This window comes from Neofelis nebulosa, chromosome 8 (genome assembly GCF_028018385.1).
Source record: "Neofelis nebulosa isolate mNeoNeb1 chromosome 8, mNeoNeb1.pri, whole genome shotgun sequence".
NCBI lineage: Eukaryota > Metazoa > Chordata > Mammalia > Carnivora > Felidae > Neofelis > Neofelis nebulosa.
This window is the reverse complement of record NC_080789.1, coordinates 101,284,388-101,310,361: the sequence shown is the minus strand read 5'-3', so window position 1 is coordinate 101,310,361 and position 25,974 is coordinate 101,284,388. Positions and strand designations below refer to the sequence as shown.

The 25,974-nt window shown below is 44.2% G+C and overlaps 2 protein-coding genes, 1 long non-coding RNA gene and 1 pseudogene across 4 annotated transcripts in view; 2 read left to right on the top strand and 2 right to left on the bottom strand.

Moving 5' to 3' along the window:
- CD4 (CD4 molecule) overlaps positions 1-24,995 on the top strand; it is a 43,474-nt gene extending 18,479 nt beyond the window's left edge. Inside the window, exons 4-10 of one of the 2 annotated variants that reach the window (XM_058743851.1) lie at positions 18,502-18,660; positions 19,066-19,350; positions 20,724-21,059; positions 21,787-21,987; positions 22,555-22,679; positions 23,013-23,080; positions 23,445-24,995. In XM_058743851.1, coding sequence (XP_058599834.1) covers positions 18,502-18,660; positions 19,066-19,350; positions 20,724-21,059; positions 21,787-21,987; positions 22,555-22,679; positions 23,013-23,080; positions 23,445-23,475 — 1,205 coding nt within the window. In that variant the 3' untranslated portion in view covers positions 23,476-24,995. Of the gene's footprint in view, positions 1-18,501; positions 18,661-19,065; positions 19,351-20,723; positions 21,060-21,786; positions 21,988-22,554; positions 22,680-22,930; positions 23,081-23,444 lie in introns of both variants that reach the window. The other variant, XM_058743850.1, reaches the window with a different exon arrangement.
- LOC131520100 (small ribosomal subunit protein eS27-like) lies at positions 1,450-4,164 on the top strand (annotated as a pseudogene).
- LOC131520101 (uncharacterized) lies at positions 17,807-25,811 on the bottom strand. Its single transcript, XR_009265924.1, has 2 exons — positions 25,561-25,811; positions 17,807-18,610 (listed from the first exon to the last, which is right to left on the bottom strand). It is a non-coding gene; the product is annotated as an uncharacterized LOC131520101 (long non-coding RNA).
- Positions 25,812-25,881: 70 nt separating this feature from the next.
- Positions 25,882-25,974, bottom strand: part of PHB2 (prohibitin 2) — a 127,674-nt gene continuing 127,581 nt past the window's right edge. Inside the window, exon 10 of the mRNA XM_058682258.1 lies at positions 25,882-25,969. Coding sequence (XP_058538241.1) covers positions 25,882-25,969 — 88 coding nt within the window. The remainder of the gene's footprint in view (positions 25,970-25,974) is intronic.

Sequence of the window (25,974 nt, the reverse complement as noted above, 5' to 3'; positions counted from 1 at the left end):
AGTTATATAGGTTCTTTCTATATTTTGGATGCTAACCCTTTATGAGATATGTCATTTGCAAACATCTTCTCCCATTCCGTAGGTTGCCTTTTAGTTTTGTTAATTGTTTCCTTCACTGTGCAGAAACTTTTTATTTTGATGTAGCCTCAATAGTTTATTTTTGCTTTTATTTCCCTTGTGCCAGGAGATTATGTAGAAAAATGTTGCTATGGCTGATGTCAGAGAGATTACTGCCTGTGCTCTCTTCTAGGATTTTTATAGTTTCAAGTCTCCCATTTAGGTCTTTAATCCATTTTGAGTTTATTTTTGTGTATAGTGAAAGAAAGTGGTCCAGTTTCATTTTTCGCATGTGGCTGTTCAGTTTTCCTAACATCATTTATTGAAGAGACTGTCTTTTTCCCATTGGATATTCATTCCTCTTTTGTCAAAGATTAATTGACCATATAATTGTGGGTTTATTTCTGGGTTTTCTGTTCTATTCTATTGATCTATGTGTCTATTTTTATGCCAGTACCATACTGTTATAATTACTACTGCTTTGTAATATAACTTGAAATCTGGAATTGTGATATCTACAGTTTGTTTTTCTTTTTTCAAGATTCCTTTGGCTATTCCAGGTTTTTTGTGGTTTCATAGAAATTTTAAGATTGTTTGTTCTAGTTCTGTGAAAAATGCTGTTGGTATTTTGATAGGGATTGTGTTAAATATGTAGATTGTTTTGGGTAGTATAGACATTTAAAAAAATTTTTTTTGTAAATTTATTTATTTATTTTTATGGAATATTTCATACCCAACGTGGGGCTTGACCTCATGACCCCAAGATCAAGAGTTGCATGCTTTCCCAACTGAGCCAGCTAGGTGACCTGGTGTCAACATTTTAATATTTGTTCTTCCAACCCATGAGTGTGGAATGTTTTTCCATTTCTTTACATCATCTTGAATTTCCTTCATCAGTGTTTTATAGCTTTCAACGTACAGGTCTTTCACCTCTTTAGCTAAGTTTATTCCATGATATTTTATTGGTTTTGGTGCATTGTAAATGGGATTGTTTTCTTTCTTTAAAAAAAAAAAAAACTTTTTTTAGTGTATATTTATTTTGAAAGAGTGAGAGATTGGGTAGGGGAGGGCTTGAGAGAGAGGGAGAGACAGAATCCCAAGCAGGCTCCGGGACGTCAGCACACAGCCTGACGTGGGGCTCGATTCCACGAACTGTGAGATCATGACCCGAGCCAAAATCAAAAGTCGGACACTTAACCAACTGAGCCACCCAGGTGCCCCTGGGATTGTTTTCTTAATTTCACCTTCTGCTGCTTTATTATTAGTGTATGGGAATGCAACAGATTTCTGTACATTGCTTTTGTATCTACAACTTTACTGAATGCATTTATCAGTTCTTTTAAAAAAAAAATTTTTTTTTAACATTTATTTATTTTTGAGACAGAGAGAGACAGAGCATGAACGGGGGAGGGGCAGAGAGAGAGGGAGACACAGAATTGGAAGCAGGCCCCAGGCTCTGAGCCATCAGCCCAGAGCCCGACGTGGGGCTCGAACTCACAGACTGCGAGATCGTGACCTAAGCTGAAGTCGGAGGCTTAACCGACTGAGCCACTCAGGCGCCCCTACGTTTATCAGTTCTACTAACTTTTTGGTGGAGTCTTTAAGGTTTTCTATATACAGTATCATGTTATCTGCATATAGTGAGAGTTTTACTTCTTCTTTACCAATTTGAATGACTTTTATTTCTTTATGTTGTCTATTTGCTGTGATTTAAGCAAATATGTTGAATTGAAGTGGTGAGAGTGGACATCCTCCTTGTCTTGTTCTTGATCTTAGGGGGAAAGGTCTCAGTTTTTCACCACTGAGTAGGATGTTGGTTGTGAATTTTTCATATAGGCCTTTATTACGTTGAGGTATATTCCCTCAAGACCTACTTTGCACAAGTGTTTTATCATGAATGGGTGTTGTACTTTGTCAAATGCTTTTTCTGCATCTATTGAAATGATCACATGGCTTTTATCCTTTTTCTTATTGATGTCATGTATGATGTTAACTGTTTTACAAATATTGAAGCCACCCTTGCATCCTGGGAATAAATCCCATCTGATAGTGGTGTACGATTTTTTTAGTGTCTTGTTGGATTCAGTTTGCTGATATTTTGTCGAGGATTTTTGCATTTATATTCATGAGTGATATTGGCTTGTAGTTCTCTTTTCTGTGGTGTCTTTATCTGGTTTCAGGGTGATACTGGCCTCAGAAGAATTTGGAAGTTTTCCTTCCTCTTGTATTTTTTGCATAGTTTGAGAAGAACAGATATTAACTCTTCCTAGAACACTTGGTAAGAGTTGATGCCATTCTCCTGATCACGTGCTGCCTGCTAGCAGTGTCACCTTAGAGATCAGGACCATCTGGGTTTGCAAAAATATCAACATGCTTTTGGCTAGAGATTTACTACATCCAGCCTGGGAAGAGGAAAAGAAAAATACATAAAAAGAAACAGCTAGTTCAAAGCCCAAATTCCTATTTTATGGATGTAAAATGTCCAGGTTGCTAGAAGACTACCATGGTTTTCAGCCATGCTCTTTGTGTAGGCTGTTCAACAATGTGCCAGCCAACAGGTAGAACAGCCAGACTCACAGAGGGGTGTTCATTTAGAAGAAAGCAATGCCAACGATCTACACAAAGTCCTGAATTTGTGTTATATCACAGAAAGCCTTACCAGTTCAATAATTCCAGTTAGTCTACCAAGATCATGTAACTATAGTTTAAAAAAAATTTTTTTAATGTTTATTTATTTTTAAGAGACAGCATGAGCGGGAGAACGCAGAGAGACAGAGGGAGACCCAGAATATAAAGCAGGCTCCAGGCTCTGAGCTGTCAGCACAGAGCCCAACGCCGGGCTTGAACCCATGAGCCATGAAATCATGACCTTAGCCGAAGTTGGACACTCAACCGACCGAGCCACCCAGGCGCCCCCTCTGACAGCTTTTAGGTGCTCAACCGTGCTCATCAATTCTGCAGCTACTTCTGGGATTTCCATTAGCAATAACCTTTATCTACACAAAACAAAACAAACAGGTGCATCTTAACATACCAGCCTTAAGCAAGAGATGTTACTGTGGCCTGGCTAAGACAAGGCCCTGTGTGCACCACCAGCAACTCCTGAGGTGAAACTGGGGTTTGGCGAAGGGATTGTACTAGAAAACCCCAAAGAATGGGGACCATGGGCTGATTCCAAACAGCAGTTGCCATAGTGGAATCTAGAGAAGGATTCCAAGTAAATGAGAAATTGCAGACAAAATTGCCAGCAGTTCCCAGTTTGGAATCTAGAGGTAGAATCAAGGGCTGGGGTTTCCAATTAAATGGTCAATTGTGATCCAAATTACCAGCAATTCCCAACATGGAACTAGTGTTTCTGGACAAATGAGGAACGGACTGGGAAGTTAATTAGATCAGGAGCCTGATGCAAAGAGAGCAGAGCTCAGAGCCGAGAGGGACTCACCCATGGCTCTCGGAAATGGTGAGAAATACAGAGAACTCAAAAGGGTTCACAAGTACCAAGCCTGTGTTTCTCATTGTCCTTGAAGCTGTCAGAAGTTTCCTTCTATCCCACCACTGCCTCCAAATCTATGAAAAAACAAAATTCAACTGAGTAAATTTGAGGATCTAATTGCCTTTATTCAATGATTCATGGATTGGGCAGTGTCCTATCCAGCAAATAGATAGGAGCTCCAAGGAGCTATAGAAAATGAAAGGCTTTAAAGGCAGAGAGAGGGCAGAAAAAAGGAAGTTTATCAGCAAAGAACTCTTGTTTCAGGCAAGGTCACCTTCCTAAGGGGGACAGAGAGTGTGTATCAGGCAGACTTCTTCACTAGTGCTGACCAGGTAGCTCCAGACTCACTAATTAAAGATTACATTCCTAGGAGAGTCTTGGTTTGCTGATGTGGGGATTAGCACAAGTGACTCCATTTTGGGCTTATTGTCTCATTTTTAATATGTGACAATAAATCTCCTTCCTACTCCTGATCCTCAATTTCTCAGTTCCCTTCCCCAGAGGCAGCTTTTAACCAGTTTCTGTGTTTCCTTCAAGAGATGATCTATGCATATATGTATACCGTTCCTTCTTTTCTTACATAAAATAATAAATTCATCATATATGCATATGTATATATGGGTATGTATATATTGAGCGCCTACAAGGGTTAGGTAATGTTCTACATTAGGTGCCGGGGATATAATATAGTGGAAAACAAAAGAAGAATTTGTATAGTGTTTCTAACCTTGCTTTTTTTCTTTTAAATTAGATATTTTGAAGGTTTTTCTATTTTCATATGTGTGTTTGTATATATACACACACACACACACACACATATATATATATATATATATATATATATCTGTCTATATTTCTACCTCATTTATTTTCAGGGACTGCATAATTCTTTTTCATAATTAGACCATGATTTATTTGACTAATCCCACACTGTTGCACATTTAGGCTATTTTCAGTTTACTGCTATCACAAACAGTGAATCAAACCTTGCATCTCTGGGCATATATGCAAATGTCTTTGCAAGATAAATTCCTAGAAGCAATATTGATGGGCCAGGTCAGCTTGATCTTTAGATATCTTCTGGTATACAACTTTCTCTCAAATGGTGTCTGCTGTAAGATTTGACTATATATTAATTTGCACCTTCCAGTATATTACTTCCTTTAGCCAAGTTTTATTGATGTTGCTGGTTTTTTTCCCCCTCCAGATTTAAAAAGTATTATGTGCTCATTACAGAATATTTGGCAAATGCAAAAAAGAATAAATAATGAAGATTCCCTTTTCCTCAGAGGCCAATAAATAAGTAAATAAATAGGAAACAAATCAAGTGCATGCATACTTCCACCATTGAGAGATACCCTCTGTTAACATTTTTATTTATTTCCTACTGGGCTTTGTTTAGTGTGGAAAATATGATATATATATTATTAAATAGATGATATCATGCTGTATATAGTTTTTAACCTACTTCCTCATAACATTTTATAATGATGGGACAATCAATTATTAGACTATTTTTTTAAGTTTATTTATTTTGAGAGAGAGAGAGCACTCAGGTGTGCATGAACAAGGGAGGGGCAGAGAGAGAGAACCCCAAGCAGGCTCCACACTATCAGTGCAGAGCCTGATGTGGGGCTCAAACTCATGAACCATGAGATTATGACCTGAGCCGAAATCAAGAGTTGGACACTCAACCAACTGAGCCACCCAGGCGCCCCTAGACTATTCTTTAAAAGTAATATGCCAGGGCGCCTGGGTGGCTCTGTTGGTTAAGCGTCCGACTTCAGCTTAGGTCATGATCTCACAGTTCATGAGTTTGAGCTCCACGTCAGGCTCTGTGCTGACAGCTCAAAACCTGGAGCCTGCTTCAGATTCTGTGTTTCCTTCTCTCTCTGCCCCTTTTCTGCTTGCACTCTGTCTCTCTCTCTCTCTCAAAAATAAACATTAAAAATTTTTTAAAGTCATCTGCCAATGTTTAGTAAATACAAAATTATAAACTCTTACATGAAGTACTAGCTACTCTGTAAAATTTACTTGGCAGAGATAAAATTGTGAATATTTCATGATATCTGTACAAGAATGTTGTCATAAGCATTGCTTATAACATGAAAGAATAAAATTCAACCCGAATATCCATTAATGAGGAAAGAATTGAACTATGGTACAATGGTGGAAAGTTATTCAGGTAATTAAAAAAATTAGGGCTTTCAGGAAAATAGAGTAGACATATGTATTAGTCTGCTTAGGCTGCCATAACAAAATACCATAAACTAGGTAATCAAACAGTGGAAATTTATGTTTTCACAGTACTGTAGGCTGGAAGTTCAAGATTAGGGCGTCAACACAGTTGGGTTCTGGAGAGAACTGTCTTCCTGGCCTACAGGGGGTGGCTTCTTGCTGTGTCCTCACATGGCAGAGACACAGGAAGCAAGCTCTCTGGTGTCTTCTCTTAGCACAAATCCCATCATGAGGGCCCCATCTTCATGACCTCATCTAAATCTAATTACCTTTCAAAGGCCCCATCTCCAAATACCATCACATTGAGTATTAGAGCTACAACATCTGAATTTGGAGGGAACACAATTCAGTCCCTAGTAACATACTTTTTGCTAAATACACTAAGTACAACAGGAAACCCTGGACATTACCTATAGAGCTAACATAAGAAGACTCTGAAACATGTAGAGAAGAGGGCAGACTGGTAGGGACCCAGGGGCCTAAGGATCAACATGGTGGGGAATTTTCTTTTGCCTTGTATATCCCAGTCTTGGAGCTAAAGAAGCCAGCAACCTAGAAGCCTCAACGGACACAGACAAAAATAAGCATCAACAAAAGCCTGCTGTCTCTAGCCAAAGGACCAGGAAAGGAGCAAACTAGCAAGACAAAGTAATAGACAGTAACTGCTCTACTCCTGTCAAACACCAGAAGAAGGGCCCCCACCCTTTCCCATGCCAGAAAAAGCTGAGTGAAGAGCCTAAACTTCCACCCTCCTGGGGCTGTAATGAGGCACCAGCCAGTGGAAAGGGTCCTAACCCCCCTGCATTGTCAGTAAAGATCACATAAGGAGCCTGGATTTCCACCTCCACCCGCAGTCATGAGGCACCCCTCCTTGCTGGGTGGTTGTCAGAAGAGGTTTAGTGGAGAGTCAGGGCTTTCATCATCACCCAGCAATAACAAAGGCACTAACACAGGGTTGATGGACACCTTGTGGGAGCTGGAACTTCTACCCTGTCCAGTGATAAGGAGCACTCCCCTCTAGGGGCAATGGAGGATGAGAGGGGAACCCAGATTTCTATCTCCACCTGGCAGCAGTAAGGTGGCACCATGCTCTTCCCTTGTCAGAGTGATGTCAAAGAAAGCCAGTTAAAATAGAAGGTTTAAAGAATATCCAAATTATCATAACATTCAGATGCGTAGGTTCCAATAAAAAATCATTCATCAGGGGCACCTGGCTGGCTCAGTTGGAGAACAATGTAACTCTTGATCTGAGGGTCACAGGTACCAGTCCCATGTTGGGTATATAGATTAAAAAAAAACCCAACAACTTAAAAAAAGAAAGTTATTTAAAAAATCATTCATGATACCAAGAACCAGTAATATCTCAAACTGGATGAAAAAAAGAATCAATGCATGCCCATACAATGAGATGACAGAAATGTTAGAATTATCTGGCAAAGATTTTAAAACAGTCACAAAAAAAAAAAAAAAATCCTTCAGCAAGCAATTACAAATATACTTGAAACAAATGAACAAAATGGAAAGACTCAGCAAAGAAATAAAAGATAAAAGAAGAACAAATGGAAATTTTGAACTGAAAAATATAATGACTGAAGTATAAAGATCAGTGGATAGATCCAACAGAAAAATGAAAAGGACAAAGGAAAGAATCAGGGAACTACAAGACAGAATAACAGAAATTGTGCAATCTGAGTGACAGAAAATAGACTAAAAAAAAAAAAAATGAACCAAGCCTAGGGACCTGTGGAACTATAACAAAAAATCTAGTATTTGTGTCAGTGTAGTCCCAGAAGGAGAGGAAAAAGAAAATGGAACTGAAAAAATACTTAAAAAATAATGGCTGAAAAAAAGTAATGGCTTAAAATGCCATAAATTTGGTAAGATGTTAGCCTACTGATTCAAGAAGCTGAGCAAACCTTAATCAGGATAAACCAAAGGAATTCCATATCAAAACGCATCACAATGAAATTTGTGAAAACTAAAGACAAAAGAAAAAAAGTCTTCAAAACAACCAGAGAAGATTGACTACCTTACCTACAGGGTAACAGTTTAAATGGCAACAGAGTTCTCATCAGAAACCATGCAAGTCTACAGGAAGTGATGTGATATTATTCAAATACTAAAAGAAGAGAACAGTAAACCCAGAATTCTATACTATCCTTCAGGAATGAAGAAGTCAGGACGCTTTCAGATGAAAGAAAACTAAGAATTTGTTGCCAGCAGAACTACCGTGAAAGAATGGCTCAAGGAAGTTCTTTAAACAGAAAGGAAATAATGAAGAAGGAATCTTAGAATATCAAGAAGAAAGAACAAAGGAAACAAATATATGGATAAATATATTAGGCTTTCCTTTTCCTCTTGAGTTTTCTAAGTTATGTTTGACATTTGAAACAAAAATTATAACATTATCTATGTGTTTCTAAATGTATGTAGGAGAAATATTTAAGATAACTAATTATAAATGGGGATGTTAAAAAGATGTAAAGGGACATAAGGTAAAATTATAACACAAGTAGACTGATAGGTTATATATACATATAATGTAATACCTAGATTAATCACTAAAAGTATACAAAGAGATACACTCAAAACTACCACAGATAAATTAAAATGGATTCTAAAACATATTTAAAAATATTTACATCCCAGGGGCTCCTGGGTAGCGCAGTCAATTAAGCATCTGACTCTTGGTTTTGGCTCAGGTCATGATCTCACAGTTCATGAGTTTGAGCCCTGCGTCTGGCTCCGTGACGACATTGTAGAACCTGTTTGGGATTCTCTCCCTCTCTCACTCCCCCTCTCTCTGCCTCTCCTTCACTCTCTCTCTCTCTCTCTCTCTCTCTCAAAATAAATAAATAAATAAAATTTTTACATCTCCAAGTATAAAATAAATACCTATGAGCCCATACTGATAAAATAATTGATTGAATAAATAAATAAATGGGGGAAAGAGACAAATCTCCCATGTAGAAGAATTCTAAATAATTCATGTAAACAATCTGCTCTCAAGGATGTGGAGCATTAACTCCTCACTCTTTAAGTGTGAGTTGTGCATAGTTATTAACTTCTAAAGAGTAGTATGGAAAAGGGGGCAAGAATAACTTTACAGTGGAGAAACCTGAAGAACGCTACCTCAGTCAGGTGATCAAAATCGACAGTCGTAAGTCATGGATGGTATGTATCCTTGACATGTAATGAAAATGGAACTTTATCTCTGTGATCTTCCTCCCCCAAACCCATAAACCCAGTCTAACTATGAGAAAAACATTGGAGGGGCACCTGGGTGGCTCAGTCGGTTGGGCATCTGACTCTTGATTTCAGCTATGATCATGATCTCACAGTTTGTGTTTCTTACATAGGGCTCTGTGCTGAGAGTGCAGAGCCTGCTTGGGATTCTCTCTCTCCTTCTCTCTGCCTCTCCCTTGCTCTCTCTCACTCTCTCAAAATAAACTTAAAAAAAAGAGAGAGAGAAACATTGGACAAATCCCCCCAATAGAGGGACCTTTTATAAAATAACTGACTAGTACTCCTCAAAAATGTTAAGATCATCCAAAACAAGGAAAGTCTGAGAAACTGTTACAGCCAAGGAGAGCCAAAGGAGATATGATAACTGAATGTAATATGGTCTCCTAGATGGGATCTTGGGGTGAAAAGGGGACATTAGATAAAAACTAAGGAAATCTGAGTAGAGTATGGGCAGTTAATAAAAATGTGTTGATATTGATGTATTATAACAAATGTTCTATACTAATGTAAGTCAATAATAGGAGAAATTAGGTATAGAGTACATGGAAAGTCTATCATTTTCACAATATTTTTGTAAAACTAAAAGTTTTCTAAGAAAATGTGTTACAGAAAGACATTCAAGGGGTGCCTGCCTGGCTAAGTCAGAAGAGCATGTGACTCTTGATCTCAGGGTCAAGAGTTCAAGCCCCATGCTGGGTGTAGAGATTACTTAAATAAAAATAAATCTTTAAAAAAAAAAAGATGTTTAAGTAACCCATAGGAAGACAGGAAAAAGAAAACAAAAAACAGAACAAGCAGACTTAAGCCCTAACTTTTAATAATTACATTAAATGTAAATGGTCTAAATATACCAATCAAAAAACAGGTTGACTGGTTGACACAGTAGATTAAAAAGCAAAACCCAACAATATGTTGTCTATAGGAAATTCACATCAGGGGCACCTGGATGACTTAGTCAGTTGAGCATCCGACTCTTGGTTTGGCTCAGGTCATGATCCCAGGGTCGTGGGATCAAGCCCTGTGTCATGCTCCATGCTCAGTGTGGAGCATGCTTATGATCTTCTCTCTTTCTCCCTCTTCCCCTCTCCCCCACTCACACTCTCTTTCTCTTTTTAAAATTAAAAAAAAAAAAGGAAGAAAGAAGCCCACTTCAAAAAATAATGACACAGGCGAGTTGACTGTAACAGGATGGAGAAAGGGTATGCCATGCAAGCATTAAGCAAAGGAAAGCAAGAATCAATATATTAATATTGGATAAAGTCAGTGTCAGATCAATAAAACTATTAGAGTCAATGAAGAACATTATATAATAATGGCAATGTCAATTCCTCAAGAAGACATAATAATCCTAAATTGGTATGCACCAAACAGCAGATCTGCAAAATATGTGAAGGAATTCCGGTAGAACCAAAAGGAGAAATAGACAAATCCACATCGGTAATTGGAGTCTTCAGCACCCTTCTCCCAACAACTGACAAAACAGCTCCACAGAAAATCAGCAGGGGTATAGAAGAACTCAGCAACATCATCAATCAACAGGATCTCATTGACATTTTTAGAACACTCCACCCTACAGCAGCAGAATGCATATCTTTTTCAAAGGTCCACAGAACATATACCAAGATGGTCCATATTTGAGCCAATAAAATACACCTCAACAAATTTAAAAGAATTGAAATTGTGCAGTGTGTTCTCTGACCACATGGAATCAAGCCAGAAATCCATAACAGAAATGTAACAGGAAAATCGCCAAATACTTGAAAACAACAGCTTTTGTGGGTCAACAGTGAAGTCTCAAGAGAAAAATAAAAGTATACTAAATTGAGAGAACATTTAAAAATCATCTAAAAAAAAATCTTACAACTAACATTTTATTTAATAATGACAGACTGAATACTTTCCCTTAAGATCAGAAATAGGGCAAAGATGTCTGCTCTACTACCCATATTCAACATAGTACTGCAATCCCTAGCCAGGACAATAAGGCAAGAAAAGGAAATAAAAGAAATACTGATTAAAAAAGAAGAAATAAAACTGTTCCTATTTGCAAATGACGTCATTATTTATGTAGAAAATCCTAAGGAATCTATATTAAAAAAAAAAAACCCTCTTAGAACCAATATGTGAGTTTAGTAAGGTTACAGAATATAAGCGAAACATACAAAAATCCATTATTTTCCTATATACTAGCAATGAATGTGTGCATACAGAAATTAAAAGTACTATGGCATTTACAAATGCTCAAAAAATACTTATGTAAATATAACAAACACGCATAGGACATGCACTAAACAACACTGATGAAACAAGTCAAAGATTTAAATAAGTGGAGAGACATCCATGTTTATAATCAGAAGATTCAACATTGGAAAGTCAATTCTCCCCAAATTGATATACAGGCTTAACACAATTCCTATCAAAGTCCCAACAAGATTTTTTGTAGATGTAAATAAGATTATTCAAAACTTTATATGGAAAGCCAAGGAACTCAAAGAGCTAAAGCAATTTTGAAAAAGGAGAATAAAGTATGGAAAATCAGTCTATCTGCTTTCAGACTTATTATATAACTAGAGTAATGAAAATTGTGTGGTATTGGGGGAGGAGTAGACACATAGATCAATGGAACAAAATAGAGAACCCAGATATAGATCCTTGCAAATATGCACAACAAAAAAAATATTTTTACAAAGGTGCAAAAGCAATTCATTGAAGGAAAGATAGCCTTTTCAACAAATGGTGTTAGAATAATTGAACATCCATGAGTAAAAACAATACCACCATTGGCAACAACAACCCTTGACCTAAGTTTCACACCTTATTTAAAAACTAACTCTTGGGGTGCCTGGGTGGCTCAGTCGGTTAAGCGTCTGACTTCGGCTCAGGTCATGATCTCACAGTCTGTGAGTTCAAGCCCCTCGTCGGGCTCGGTGCTGACAGCTCAGAGCCTGGAGCCTGTTTCGGATTCTGTGTCCCACTCTCTCTCTGACCCTCCCCCGTTCATGCTCTGTCTCAAAAATAAATAAACGTTAGAAAAAACAAATTAAAAAAATAAAATAAATAAAATAAAATAAATAAATAAAAACTAACTCAAGGGGCTGCTGGGTGGCTCAGTCAGTTAAAGGTCTGCCTTTGGCTCAGGGCATGATCTCTTGGTTCGTGAGCTTGAGCCCTGCATTGGGCTCTGTGCTGATGCTTTGGATTCTGTGTGTGTGTGTGTGTCTCTCTCTGCCTCTCCTCCCCCTCAAAAATAAACATTTAAAAAGTACAAAAAAAACCAACAACTCCTAACTCAAATTGAACTATGAACTTCAATGTGAAGTATAAAAGTATAACATATATGAGAGAATTTTCAGGATCTAGACTAGGCAAAGAGTTCTTAAACTTGATACCAGAAGCATGATCTATAAAAGGAAAAATGTACAAATTCATCTTCATCAAAATTAAAAACTGTGCTCTGCAAAAGTCTATTAAGAAGAGGAAAAGACAACTTATAAAATGTAAGAAAATATATGCAAACTACCTATTCAACAAAGGACTTGTATCTAGAATATGTAAACAACTCTCAAAACTCAATACTGGGGCGCCTAGGTGGCTCAGTTGGTTAAACATCCGACTTTGGCTCAGGTCATGATCACACCGTTCATGAGTCTGAGTCTGTTGGGCTCTGTGCTGACAGCTTGGAGCCTGGAGGCTGCTTCAGATTCTTTGTCTCTCTCTCTCTCTCTCTCTCTCTCTCTCTCTCTCTGCCACTCTCCTGCTCACACTCTCTCTCTCTCAAAAATAAATAAACATTAAAAATTAAAAAAAAAATCTAAATGTGAGACCTGAAACCATAAAAATCCTAGAGGAAAACATAGGCAGTAACTTCTTTGACATCAGCTGTGGCAACTTCTTTCTAAATATGTCTCCTGAGAAAGGGAAATAAAAGCAAAAATAAACTATTGGGATTACATCAAAATAAAAAGCTTCTGCATGGTGAAGGAAACAATCAATAAAAGTAAAAAGCAATCTATTGAATGGGAGAAGATATTTGCAAATGACATACTCATAAATTGTTAGTATCCTAAATATATAAAGAATACATATATACCACTCAACACCCAAAAACCAAATAGTCCAGTTGAAAATTGAGCAAGAGACATGAACAAACATTTCTCCAAAGAAGACAGATATAGTCCACACACACATGAAAAGATACTCCGTTAGCAGCCAGGTGGAAGTGGGAGGGAAGAAAAAAAGGGAGAAAAAAAAAGATGCTCAGTATCAGTCATCATCAGGGAAATGCAAATCAGTGCAAATCAAAACTACAATGCAATATCATTTCACACACATCAGAATGGCTAAGTCAAACATCAAAAACACAAGAAACAACAGTTTCCTGTTGGCGAGGATGTGGAGAAAAAGGACCCCTCTTGCACTGTTGGTGGGAATGCAAACTAGTGAAGCCACTGTGGAAAACAATATGGAGGTTCCTGAAAAAATTAAAAATAGAACTACCCTACGATCTGGTAATTGCACTACTAGGTATTTAACCAAAGAATACAAGAACACTAATTCAAAGGGATACATGTACCCCAATGCTTATAGCAGCATTATTTACAATAGCAGGAAATGGAAGCAGCCCAAGTGATTCACTGATCAATGGACGAGTGGATAAAGATGTGGTATATACATACAATGGAATCTTATTCAGCCATAAAAAAAGAATGAAATCTTGCCATTTGCAACAACATGGATGGAGCTAGAGAGTATAATGCTAAGTGAAATAAATCAGAGAAAGACAAATGCCATATGATTTCCCTCATGTGTGGAATTTAATAAACAAAATAAACAAGCAAAAGGAAAAAATAAGAGAGAGAGAGAGAGAGAGAGAGAGAGAGAGAGAGAAATCAAGAAACAGACTCTTAATTATGGAGAATAAACTGATGGTTACCAGAGCAGAAGTGGGTGGAGAGGATGGGTTAAATAGGAAGAAAGAAAAATAAATTATTTTAGTTATTTTGGTGCTAACCTAATATTCCATCAAATTAATATACTCTAATATACAGCCATTATCTTTTGGTCTAATGTTGTACCCTATTGACGACACTATTTTTTTGTATCTACTTTTTGGTTTGCTATTTTATTTTATTTTTTAAGTTTTATTTTGGGGGGGAGAGGGGGGCGGGGCAGAGGGTGAGAGAGAGAATCTTAAGTAGGCTCCACACCCAGCTCAGAGCCCAACACAGGGCTGGATCTCACAATTGTGAGATCATGACATGAACCAAAATCAAGAGTTCAACACTCAACTGACAGAGCCACCCAGGCGCCCCTAGTTTGCATTTTTAAATTATTGTTTTAAGGATAATGCTCTAGAAATGAGATTAAAGATATAAACTTTTAATAATGGATGGCATATACTGTAAGATTGCTTCCAGAAAGTTTCCATCTGTTTACACTAAGTCCAGTTAACTGTGTGCTTTTTGCATGTTGCCAGAACTGAGTAGTAGTATTTAATGCTTTTTTTCTTTGCTAATTTGACAGTTGAAAAATATATCACTGTTGTTTTCATTTGCATTTCTTTGATTGCCTCTGAGGTTGAAACAAGGTGCTCCTTTCTAAAAATTCCTGTCTTTTGTGTGAGTGCTTTTGTTCTGTTCCTAGGATTTGATTTTCCTCCAGAACTGTTCCCCTTCCCAACTTCCTGATCTCTGACAAGGGCAGTTTCACTCTCCTGACCTCCCCAATTTCTGAACCAGAGAGTCAGAGGTTATTTTTCTCTTCTTCAATCTCTGGTTTCCCATCAGTCACCCACGATGGTGATTCCTTCCTTTGAAAGTGTTTTTCTGTTTCATCTTGTTAAAGTGAGAACCACAGGCCCAAAATGGTGTCACTTAGGTTAAGACCCCTGGTCAGTAAACCAAGACTTAATACCTAACCTAACTGCCGTTTCAATCCCCTAGAAATGTAACCTTTAACCAGTCAACATGGGAATTTCCTTGTCAACACCAGGATATTTACTGAGGCACCCCTTCTGCTTTCCTTAGGAAAGGCGATCTTGCCTAAAACAATGGATTCTTCCCTAATAATTTCCTTTTTTCCACTTCCTTTCTACCTTTAAAAACCTTTCTTTTTCTGTAGCCCTTGGGAGCTCCCTTCCACTTGCTAGATGGGATGCTGCCCCCTGCATGGCTGGATTATGAAGCCAGTAAGATCCCTACAATTCACTCGGTTGAATTTTTGTTATTTAACAATCTTTGTTCCCATGAGAATGGCACCATCATTAGCCAAGGCCACAGAACTCCCACCTGGATTACAGTGGAAGCTTCCTGGCAATTCTCTCTGCTCCCAGTCCCTCCTACTTTGGTTTTCTTCCACCCGCTTCAGTACTGACTTCCAAAGCAATGCCTTTTACCTGTCGCTCCCTAGTCCACTGGACCAGGCCCAGGAGGCTCTGCCAGACATTCACCACCTCGGCACCACTTCCCACAGCTTCCCCCTGGAAACCTGGACACCCGGGGGTTTTCCTCACTGCCTTGAGGTGGTTGCCTCTACCACTTTCCTGGAGCATTTCCACTTCCTGATATGCTCATTCCTCATCTTCGTTCTGGCCCGCTGCCTATTCTTTTAAGATTTGGTGCAACACAGGTCTTCTCCACGACGTATTCCAGACTCACCCGTACCCTTAGACCTTCCACACCACCTTGTGATCTCCTTTTCTTTAAATTTTTTTTTTTTTCAACGTTTTTTATTTATTTTTGGGACAGAGAGAGACAGAGCATGAACGGGGGAGGGGCAGAGAGAGAGGGAGACACAGAATCGGAAACAGGCTCCAGGCTCCGAGCCATCAGCCCAGAGCCTGACGCGGGGCTCGAACTCACGGACCGCGAGATCGTGACCTGGTTGAAGTCGGACGCTTAACCGACTGCGCCACCCAGGCGCCCCGTGATCTCCTTTTCAAAGCACGTGACGTCCTGTGGCACCTGAGTGGCTCAGTCAGTTGAGCCTCATGAGCGTCAGACTCTTGATTTCAGCTCAGGTCGTGATCTCATGGTCATGAGATTGAGCCCCACATCAGGCTCCATGCTGAGTGTGGAGCCTGCTTAAGATTCTCTTTCTCCTCTACCTCCTTCCCCACTTGCCCATGCTCTGTGTCTCTCTCAAATTAAAAACGACAAACAAAAAAACAAAAAACCAAAGTATGTGACATCCTGCACAAGTAACAGGGCCATGACAGGGCCCAGAAGAGGAAAAGGAGAGCAAGGAGGAAGCGTTATTTTAGGGAAAGGGTGACACACTTCATTTTCAACCAAGTGAGTTTGGGTGATGGCAAGATTTTCTTTTTTTTTAAATTTTTTTTTCAACGTTTTTTATTTATTTTTGGGACAGAGAGAGACAGAGCATGAACGGGGGAGGGGCAGAGAGAGAGGGAGACACAGAATCGGAAACAGGCTCCAGGCTCCGAGCCATCAGCTCAGAGCCTGACGCGGGGCTCGAACTCACGGACCGCGAGATCGTGACCTGGCTGAAGTCGGACGCTTAACCGACTGCGCCACCCAGGCGCCCCGAGTGATGGCAAGATTTTCAAATAACGTTATCCCTTGGGTCACTGGAAATGTGGGTCCAGAACTGAGGAGAGAGGTTGGGGCTGGGAATATCAATTTGGGAGTCAGCCGCAGCGCTGACAGGGGGTGCCCTGGAATTTAGAACATCTGTAGGAATGGGGGAGAGGATCTGGGGTAACCCCTAAATGCAGATGTCAGAAGAGGAGCCCAAGAGGAAGAAAAGGAAATGGTGCTTACGTAGGAGGAGGGAACAAAAAAGGTGGAAAAGGGGGCAGAACCAGAGGGGAGCACTCCTCCAAGAAGCTTGGTAAACTGTGAATGGAATGGAGCAGGATTTCATAGCACCTGGAGAACTAAGCCAAGTGCAGATCCAGGGAAAGAGCCAGAGGTAAGGAACTCCCAAAGCATCAAGGGCAAGGGGGTTGGGGGAGTGCTGAGGGAGAGCCCAGGGTTACAGCTCAACCGGAAAGGTCTCTCAAAGAGGAGAAGACTGAGCAGTGGGGAAGGGGCCAAGAGGCCAGTCTGACACCCAGTCTTGCACACCAGGTAGAAACAAGGAGAGGGCCCGTGACTGCTCAGGGAGACAGAAGTAGAGCCCAAGGCATTGAGGGTAGGTTTTTTTTTTTTTTTTCCTCAGCCACCTTTGCCCCATCCCTCTAAACATGTATTCTAAGTAAAAACTGCATTTTCTATGTAAGATTAGCCTTTACAGCTGTCCATTACAGGAATTCTGGAGCCACACCCAGAAAGTGATTAGTTCTTCTCTTTAGAAGAACTTCCTCATGGTGGTGGTTGTTGGATACTGAAAGAAGAGACCGGAGGAGGCCACTTGTCCCTGTCTGGGGAACTTTCCAGAGACAGTACTGTATAGTATACCCAACAGGCCCAGATTTTAATCCTGTCTCTGCTACTTGTTGAAGTCAAATTTAAAAGGTAGAAAACAGTGGGGTGCCTGGGTGGCTCAGTTGGTTGAGCATCCAACTCTTGATCTTGGCTCAGGTCATGATCTCATGCTCATGAGATCGAGCCTCGAGTCGGGGCTCTGCCCTGACAGCATGGAGCCTGCTTGGGATTCTCTCTCTCTTCCCCCCTCCCTGGCTCTCTCTCTCTCTGAAAATAAATAATTAAACTTAAAAAAAAAACAAAAAACAAAGGTAGAAAAGTGTAAAGCCCTGCTCCCACACCTGTCTCACAGGTATTCACTTCTTCTCCCCAGGGGCAACCAAGGTTACCATTTTCTTACATTTATTTCTAGAAATATTTGTTCCTATACAAGGCAGATGATAGAGAAATAGATATTGATAGATAGATTTCTCCCTCCTTTTTAAACAAATGGTAGCCTGTTCAATATCTTGCTCGATTCAGTTAATGACGTGTCTTAACTATTATTCCTTCCTTAACCGTGAAAGAGCTTCCTTCTTGTACAGCATTCCACTGAATGGGTGAATTATTTACTTAACCTATTCTTTCCTGGTGGACAGTTATTTTTGTATGCGCATTTATAATTCGGGTAGATGTTATAAATTACCTTCCGAAGAAATTGTACTGGTTTATGTTCCTGCCAGCAATGTGTAAAGTAAGAGTCTGAGCCTCTGTTCCCTTATCTACAAAACAAGCCAAACAGTACCTACTTCTTGGAATCATTGTGAAGATCACTTGCGATGATGCGTGGAAAGTACTTGGCATGTAGGAGTTGGTGGTCTTGAAATAAGGGTCTCGTTTTATTTTGGATTAGTGAGACATTGTCCTGGCCAATTAAGTGAATGTTGATGGGACCTCCTCTCCAGTCTGGGGTTTTCGGATTAGGGACAGATTCTGCAGAAAGTTAGTGACTGAGATCAGAAAGGCTGTGGGCATTGCCCTCTCCGGCGATGTCGTGTCTTCAGGGTACCCCAACCTCCTCCATGTGGCTTCTGCTCCCAGGCTCCTCCAAGCTGAAAACTCGCTTTGAATGCAAAAAAATCCTGTGGGACCAAGGATCCTTTCTTCTGGTCATCAGGAGCCTTCAAATCACAGACTCAGGGATTTACACCTGTGAAGTGGAGGACAAGAAAAAAGAGGTGGAACTGCTGGTGTTCAGCTGTGAGTACACGGGGATACCACCTAGCCAGGCTGCCTCCCTCCCTGACTCCCATTAGTGCCCCCAAACCAGGCCCTGAGCTAGTGGTACCTCAACAGTCCAGAGACGGGTCGGACTGGCCACCACATCTCCTCAAATCCTCCTCAGGCCTTGGGTCAGGCAATGGGAGAGGAAGAAACCTGGTGGGGGGAGGGAAGGGGCAGGGGGCAGAGGAAGGAGGGAGAGAGGCAACAGAAGAAAGGGAGGGAGAGGAGGAGAAGGAGGAAACTCTGCCTTGGGTGGGTGGGGGTGGGGTTGGAACCACAGGTGTCAGCAGGGGTGATGGAGAGACACTCTTGGTTCCTGGTTTCTTCCCTCCCCTTGGGGATAGTGTGTATGTGACACAGGTGGCCTGCTCCTTTCCACAGTGACTGCCAAGGTGGACCCCAGCGGCAGCAGCAGCAGCAGCAGCAGCAGCAGCAGCACCAGCACCAGCATCCACCTGCTGCAAGGGCAGAGCCTGACCCTGACCTTGGAGAGCCCCTCCGGTAGTAACCCTTCAGTGCAATGGAAAGGTCCAGGGAATAAAAGCAAGAGTGGGGTCCACAGCCTCTCACTGTCCCAGCTGGAGTTGCAGGAGAGTGGCACCTGCACATGCACTGTCTCCCAGAGCCAGAAGACATTGGTGTTCAACACAAACATCTTGGTGCTGGGTAAGAGGGGCTCCTCTCCCCTGCCGTCTCCCCTCTGCCTCAGTGGCAGGCAGATCCTCCCCACACTCTCACTGCTCTGCTCCTGGGTTGGCTGCTGGGGAACAGAGGGAGGCTAGGGCCAGCCCCTCCTCCCCCTCTCCTCCCCCCCCCTCCCCCCACAGAGCTGAATATGTCCTGAGGGATACACTGGACCCTCTCTTCCTCAAGGGGCTGATTAATAGCCACCCCTCAGGGCGGTGGGCATGGAGGAAGGAAAGGGACAGGGGATGTAAGGATGTGAGGGACCCCAAACCCCCTGGAGGAGGCCCCAAAGGAGGAACAACGTTAAGAGCATCTGTTTTCTTTGTTGTCTCAGCTCCCCAGTCCCACTAAGTTGTAAATCCACTTACTTAGGGACCCTAACACCAGCAAGCCAGCCCTGATGAAATTCTACATTGCTCCTTTAAATCGTGAGCCGGCAGGGGAGGTGGGGGACACCTGGGTGGCTCAGTCAGTTAAGCCTCTGTCTTTTGGCTCAGGTCATGATCTCAGATCTGCCCCCCCCCCACCTCCCCCATATGAACCCCGGCGTTGGGCTCTGTGCTGACAGCTTGGAGCTTGGAGCCTGGAGCCGGCTTCAGTTTCTGTGTCTCCGTCTCTCTCTGCCCTCCCACTCATGTATATCTCTCTTTCTCTCTTTCTCAAAAATGAATAAACATTAAAAAAAAAAAATTTAAATCGTGAGCCAGGCACCCTGGTTGGGGGATGCCGGGTACCAAGAGCCCAGAAGGCAAGTCCCACCCCAGATCCTGCCCTCTGTACTTATGTGACACAAGGTAGTGTAATGTGGTGGCTAAGTGCACAGACTGACTTAAGTCCTGGCTCCGACCTCACCGGGGGACCTTGGGCCAGTTACTGAACCTCTCTGTGCCTTGGTTTCAGAGATGATGCTCGCTGTGATAATACCTCCCTTGTAGTGTTACAGCGAGAATTGATTCATGTAATGCACTTAGAACAGTGCATGGCACATAGTAAGCCCTAGTCGGGCATTTGCTCTTATCTTACGAAGGCTGATGAATTATACACCTAAGTAGCACATGCCAAACCTCCCCTGTGCTCCAGGGATCCTGAGAACAGAGCAGACCCTGTGGCTGGGCTGTTCTACGAGGGCTTCCAGGGGACAGAGGTGCTGCCTTGGGAATCTGCTGGGGTGGAGAGACTAGAGAGATTTGGAGAGGTAGATGGGAATTTAAGGGCCAGAAATAGCAACCTAAGTGTTTGAACTCACTCGGCCCCCTTCCATCTCTTTGCTGCCCCCACCACATGCCCTCCCTACCCCATACACCCTCATCTTCCTATCTCCTGACCCAGCTTCTCTCTCTTCCCACCTCCAGCTTTCCAGAAGGTCTCTAACACGGTCTATGCGAAAGAAGGGGAGCAGGTGGAGTTTTCCTTCCCGCTCAACTTCGAAGATGAAAACCTGACGGGGAAGCTGAGGTGGAAGGCAGAGGGGGCTCCCTCCTCCCTGCTCTGGATCTCCTTCACCTTGAAGAACAAGAAACTATCTGTGAAAGAGGTTGACCAGTACTCCAAACTCCAGATGAAGGACTCACTCCCGCTCCACTTTACCCTGCCCAACGTTTTGTCTCGTTATGCCGGTTCTGGAAACCTGACCCTGGTCCTTGACAAGGGACAGTTGCAGCAGGAAGTAAAACTCGTGGTGATGAGAGGTGAGGAGTTAGGCCGAGCAGCAGAGGAGAGGGGCCGAAGGTGGAGGGGTGAGGCCCAGCAGGACAGGCCCGGTGGCCCGACAGAGCTGATCCAGGGTCTTCTGGTTTCAAACTGAGACTGGAGTCCCCATGTCCTTCCTTGACCTCCATGAGCCGGCCTGGGGTGGGATCTGCTGAGAATCCCCAAAGGGCATGAGCTGAGAACCAGGGTTCTAATTCTGCCTTCAGCCAACCCTCTATGATCCTGACTGAACTCCCTGCCTCTGTGGGCCTCTTTCTTCCAATGAAGATAACAAAATCTGCTCTTAGGGTGATCGTGATGAGGGTAGTGTCAGGCTACCCGCTGAGCTCTTTGCTTCCTTATCTCCCCCATCATCATAACTCCACAAATAATCACGGCTAATACTTGCTGCTTAGTACACGCCAGACCCACTCCAGCGTTTTACATGTGTCTGTGAATTTATTGTGTATTTAACTGTTTTCTGAGGCTTGGTTGTCAGGTGACTGCAGGACACAGCAAGCGGTGGGGTTGGGATCCAAATCCAAGACCCTCGGCCTCAAAAGCTGTGTTTGCTTTATACAACCGCATGAAAATGCGCTCTGAGAGGCTCAAGGAAGAGTAGCCATGTAAAGTGTTTTGATTGTTCCACCGAATCCCCTTAGAGCAAGGAGGTGCCAGGAACTCAGAGGTCCAGGCTCCCAGCCTCAGGCTCTTGTCCCTCTGCAGTGACTCAGTCTGGGAACAATTTGACCTGTGAGGTGCTGGGACCCACCTCCCCTGAGCTGACGCTGAGCTTGAAACTCGAAGAGCAGGCTGCCAAGGTCTCAAAGCAGCAGAAGATGGTAAGGGTGGAGGACGCCGAGGTGGGAACATGGCAATGTCTACTGAGTCACAAGGACAAAGTCTTGCTGGCATCCAAGGCCGAGGGTGAGTGCGGATCCAGGTTCCATGGCCTAACCCCAAGCCCCTCTCTCTTCATCTGTGGGACCTTCCCCAGGTTGGTGGACACCACCCAGAGTCCCAGCGCCCCAATCCCTCTGAGACAGGTGGGTTATTCTCATGCTGCCTGGACACACAGAGGCCAGGACGGAAGGCAAGGTGAGGTTCTTACCTGGAGTCCCACAAGTTCCCACTTCCCTAAGCTCTACAGCCCTGGAATAGGGCCCATCTGACCAAGAGTCCCCGCCCTGCCTCCTTCCTGACACACGGACACATGGACACACACACACACACACGCATGCACTGTATACAGCCTGAAACCGCTGCTTCTAGTCCCCAGGGTGTCCTGTATGGTTTTCAACCCTTAAGGCCCCTTCCTCAGCCTTTCCCCTTCAGCCCTGGTGGGTCACGAGAGCCCTGCAAACCCTATCCTGTTCTCCCAGCCCAAGGATGAGACCCAAGCATAACTGGGCGGTGAGGCCTTCCTAGGGCCCTCCAGAATGCCTGGCCCCCTGACAGTGGGCAGTGAGCTGAACACATCTTTCTCTCTTGCAGTTTTGCCTCCTGTGCTCACCAGGACCTGGACAAATCTCTTGACCATCGTGCTGGGTGGGGTCCTAGGCCTTGTGCTTTTCACTGGGCTCTGGGCCTACTGCTGTGTTAAGTGCTGGCACCGCAGGGTGAGTGAGCCTCCCCAGAACCCCCTTTCACTTCCCACAGGGCATGTGAGCACCGGAGACCTTTACAGCAACAAGGATCTCCTGTATATGCGACACACTCATGCTCTGGCTCTCTCCACCCGCGCACCGAGTTCCCTCACGGGCGACTGGGCCCTATCCCAGGTCCCATGCAGAGGGAGAGACTGGAAAGAGCAAAGGGTTAATTCTGGGACAGATGGCCTCAGCCACAGTAACTGCTTCTCCTCTCCCAGCTCTCCCCATTCCTGCCTCCAAGGGGCACCTCCCTTCTGGAGGCCTGGGACCCTCATGACTCCTCTCCTTCTTCCTGGACAGCGCCAGGCAGCTCGGATGTCTCAGATCAAGAGACTCCTCAGTGAGAAGAAAACCTGCCAGTGCTCCCAGTAAGGAAATGGGTTGAGGGGGCCGGGGAGAGTGGGAAGGGGAAGAGGAGGGCAGGAGTGGGAAAGAAGAAAGAGAGGAGGGATACAGGGGAAGGGGAGGGGGGTTAAAGGGAGGTGATGGATGAGGAAAGAAGGGCACAAGGGGATGGCTGAGGGGTGGGGGGGGGGCGGGGGTAGGAAGCAGGAAGAAGGAGGAGGGCAGAGGAGAAGGGGCCGAGGGCCTGGGATATTTCTGGATATGGCCCTACAGCTGTGGCCCAGAGGCCACCACTGCATGAAGGGAAAGTGCAGTATGGGAGACACGGAGCTGTGAGGAGGCAAAGGAGTTGGGGAGGAATAAACTTGCTCTTCTTTTTTCCTCCAGCCGGTTACAGAAGACATGTAATCCCATTTGAGGCACAGGACCAGGGAGCTTCCCACTTGCAGTGCAGCCTCGCCAGCTGTCTCCCCTTGCGTTTCCTGCTGGGCTCCTGGGCCTGCGGACCAGATGAATGTAGCAGACCCCAACATTTCCGGCCGTCTCCTGCTCTCTTTGTCCACACTTGGCCATTGGCTCTCCTCTTGCAGAGGCTTACACCATTTCCTCCCTATTCCCTTTGCATCAAGCCTAGCCCTGATCCATGATTTCTTCCCAGCTCCCTCCCCCATTGCCTCCTGGGCCCAGGGAATCACATGCGACCAGCCATACCTGGCATGGAGGGCAAGGGTGGGTATCTGAAGCATGAAGCATAGGGCTGCCATTTTATTGGACAGGACCTTGGGACCAGAGGGGACAGGCACTAGCCCGAGATCACACAGCCAGTCAAGGGCACATCCAGATCAAAAGCCTCCTGACTGCTAGTGTCCACTGCTCCATTCTCCCCGCTTCCTCACTCTGTTTTGGCAGGGCACGGACTCACATCCTGACCTGTGCACAAACAGGCACCTCTGGACACAAACCCATGTACATAGCCCACCCTTGTGCACAGACACAATTCCTTTATCACCCAAGCAGTACGTCTCAGTTTATGAGCCAGTCTCACATCCTTTGTCTGTTTAAACCTTATGAAACTCTTACGGAGCTAGTACTGACAGGACCAAGATTAGCATCTCCAGCTTATAGACCGGAAATGGAACTCAGAGAGGTCAGATGATTGCCCAAGATCACACAGCTAGTACGTGCCAGAGTCAGGACTAGCGCAGGTCTCTTAACCCCTAGTTCCGTGGCTGTTTCCTGAACACAGACACAAACACCACGCAAATCTCTGCATCTGGTTAGTCACTGATGCCCAGTACCCACCTTTGGATTCATAAAAGCACACCACCCCACTCAGGGTCTGCCTCAGAGAGTTCTGAAACACAGAAGAGGGCCTCCCTGCCTAAAATCCCTCTCTCTCACCTGCTGGTGGCAGAATCCTGTTACCAGAGGACAAAAGCTGGCAGTTCTCCTAATCAGAGCACAGGCTGGGAACACAGGCCCTGTGGGAGAGAGTGACCAGTGACCTACCACTCACCCTGTTGCAGAACCTTCTGGAAGGTGAGCTTTGCCAGGGGGAGGGGGCGAGGAGCTGGCTGGAGAGAGAATACTCTGAGAGGACCTCGTGGAAGGGTTCAGTCCTTCTGCCCTGGACTTTCCTTCATCCCTCCTCCAAACCATTCAGGAAGCAGGAAAATTGGGGTTACAAGTATTTTTCCTCCTCTTCTTGAACCATCTCTCTCAGGAACCCTCAGCCTCCTCTGCCTTTCCTTCCTTCCCTTTCTCACCACCTGTGTCAGTCCCTACCCCCTTTCCCTTGTCTTCTCTTTCCAGCTTGCCCCTTCCAGGGAGGACACCCAGTTCACACCAAGGCTCCCCGCTGCTTGCTTCGTATTCCTGCCTGCTCCTGCCCTGCCTCCCTGAGCTGACAGAAAAATACAATAAACTTACTGTAAAGAAGATGTTCTTCTTTGTGTGTGTGTGTGTGTGTGTGTGTGTGTGTGTGTGAGAGAGAGAGAGAGAGAGAGAGAGAGAGAGAGAGAGAGAGAGACAGACAGCTACAGACAGACTCGTCTCTGGGGACCTACCTGGATCTCCCAATCTTTGGGATCAGACAGACCCAGAGGAGAGGTGCCAGGCTTCCAGGGAAAGGAGATGAAGTTTCCCTCCGGGAGGGAAAAATTCTCTGGAGGCCCATCACCCACCTGCCCACCGCACAGGGCCTTGTGTGTGCAGGAGGCTAAGACCTTGTAATCCTGTGCGTGTGATGTACTGAGAGGGAGAGGCTGCAGGGATTGTGTGTGCTCTACACATACATGTGCGTGGTGGGAAAAAAGGACCAAGAGAAACTGTAATGTGTGCATGCTAATGGTGTGCATCCCCAACAGAAGTGTGAGTTTGTGTTCCAGGAGAAGGAAGTGGTATGTGTGTGGGGGGAGGTGGGGGGTGGATATATTCTTTTAGACCTGTGTCCACCAGCCCCGCCCCCAGCAGCCCCAGCTCCATCACAGCCTCCAGCACATACCCCACTGAGCTACACCCAGGGCGCAGCCCTCACGGATACACACAGTGACACACGCTTCCTCCGCCCGAACAGCCAGCTCCTCAGTCCCCGAACACCACCAGCTGCCTCTCTGAGCCTGTGTTCGTGCGGAAAACCGGGGTGGGGTGGGGGCAGGACACGAACCGTCTCACCAATGAAGCCGGTTCCCCGCCAGCGTCCTCGCCCCCTCCCTGCCGGCGCCTTCCTTGCCCCTCCCCCTCAAGTCACCGCCGTCCAGTTCCCCGCCCCGCACTCGCCCCCGCGCCCCCCGAGCCGCTTCCCTGCCGGACCCGGACCCGGGGCTCACGGGCGGCATGCCTCCGGGAGAGAGGGGCTTGGACAGATCTGGGGGGGGCAGAGACTGAGTGAGCGGCGGACCGAGCCCGGGAGGCTGGG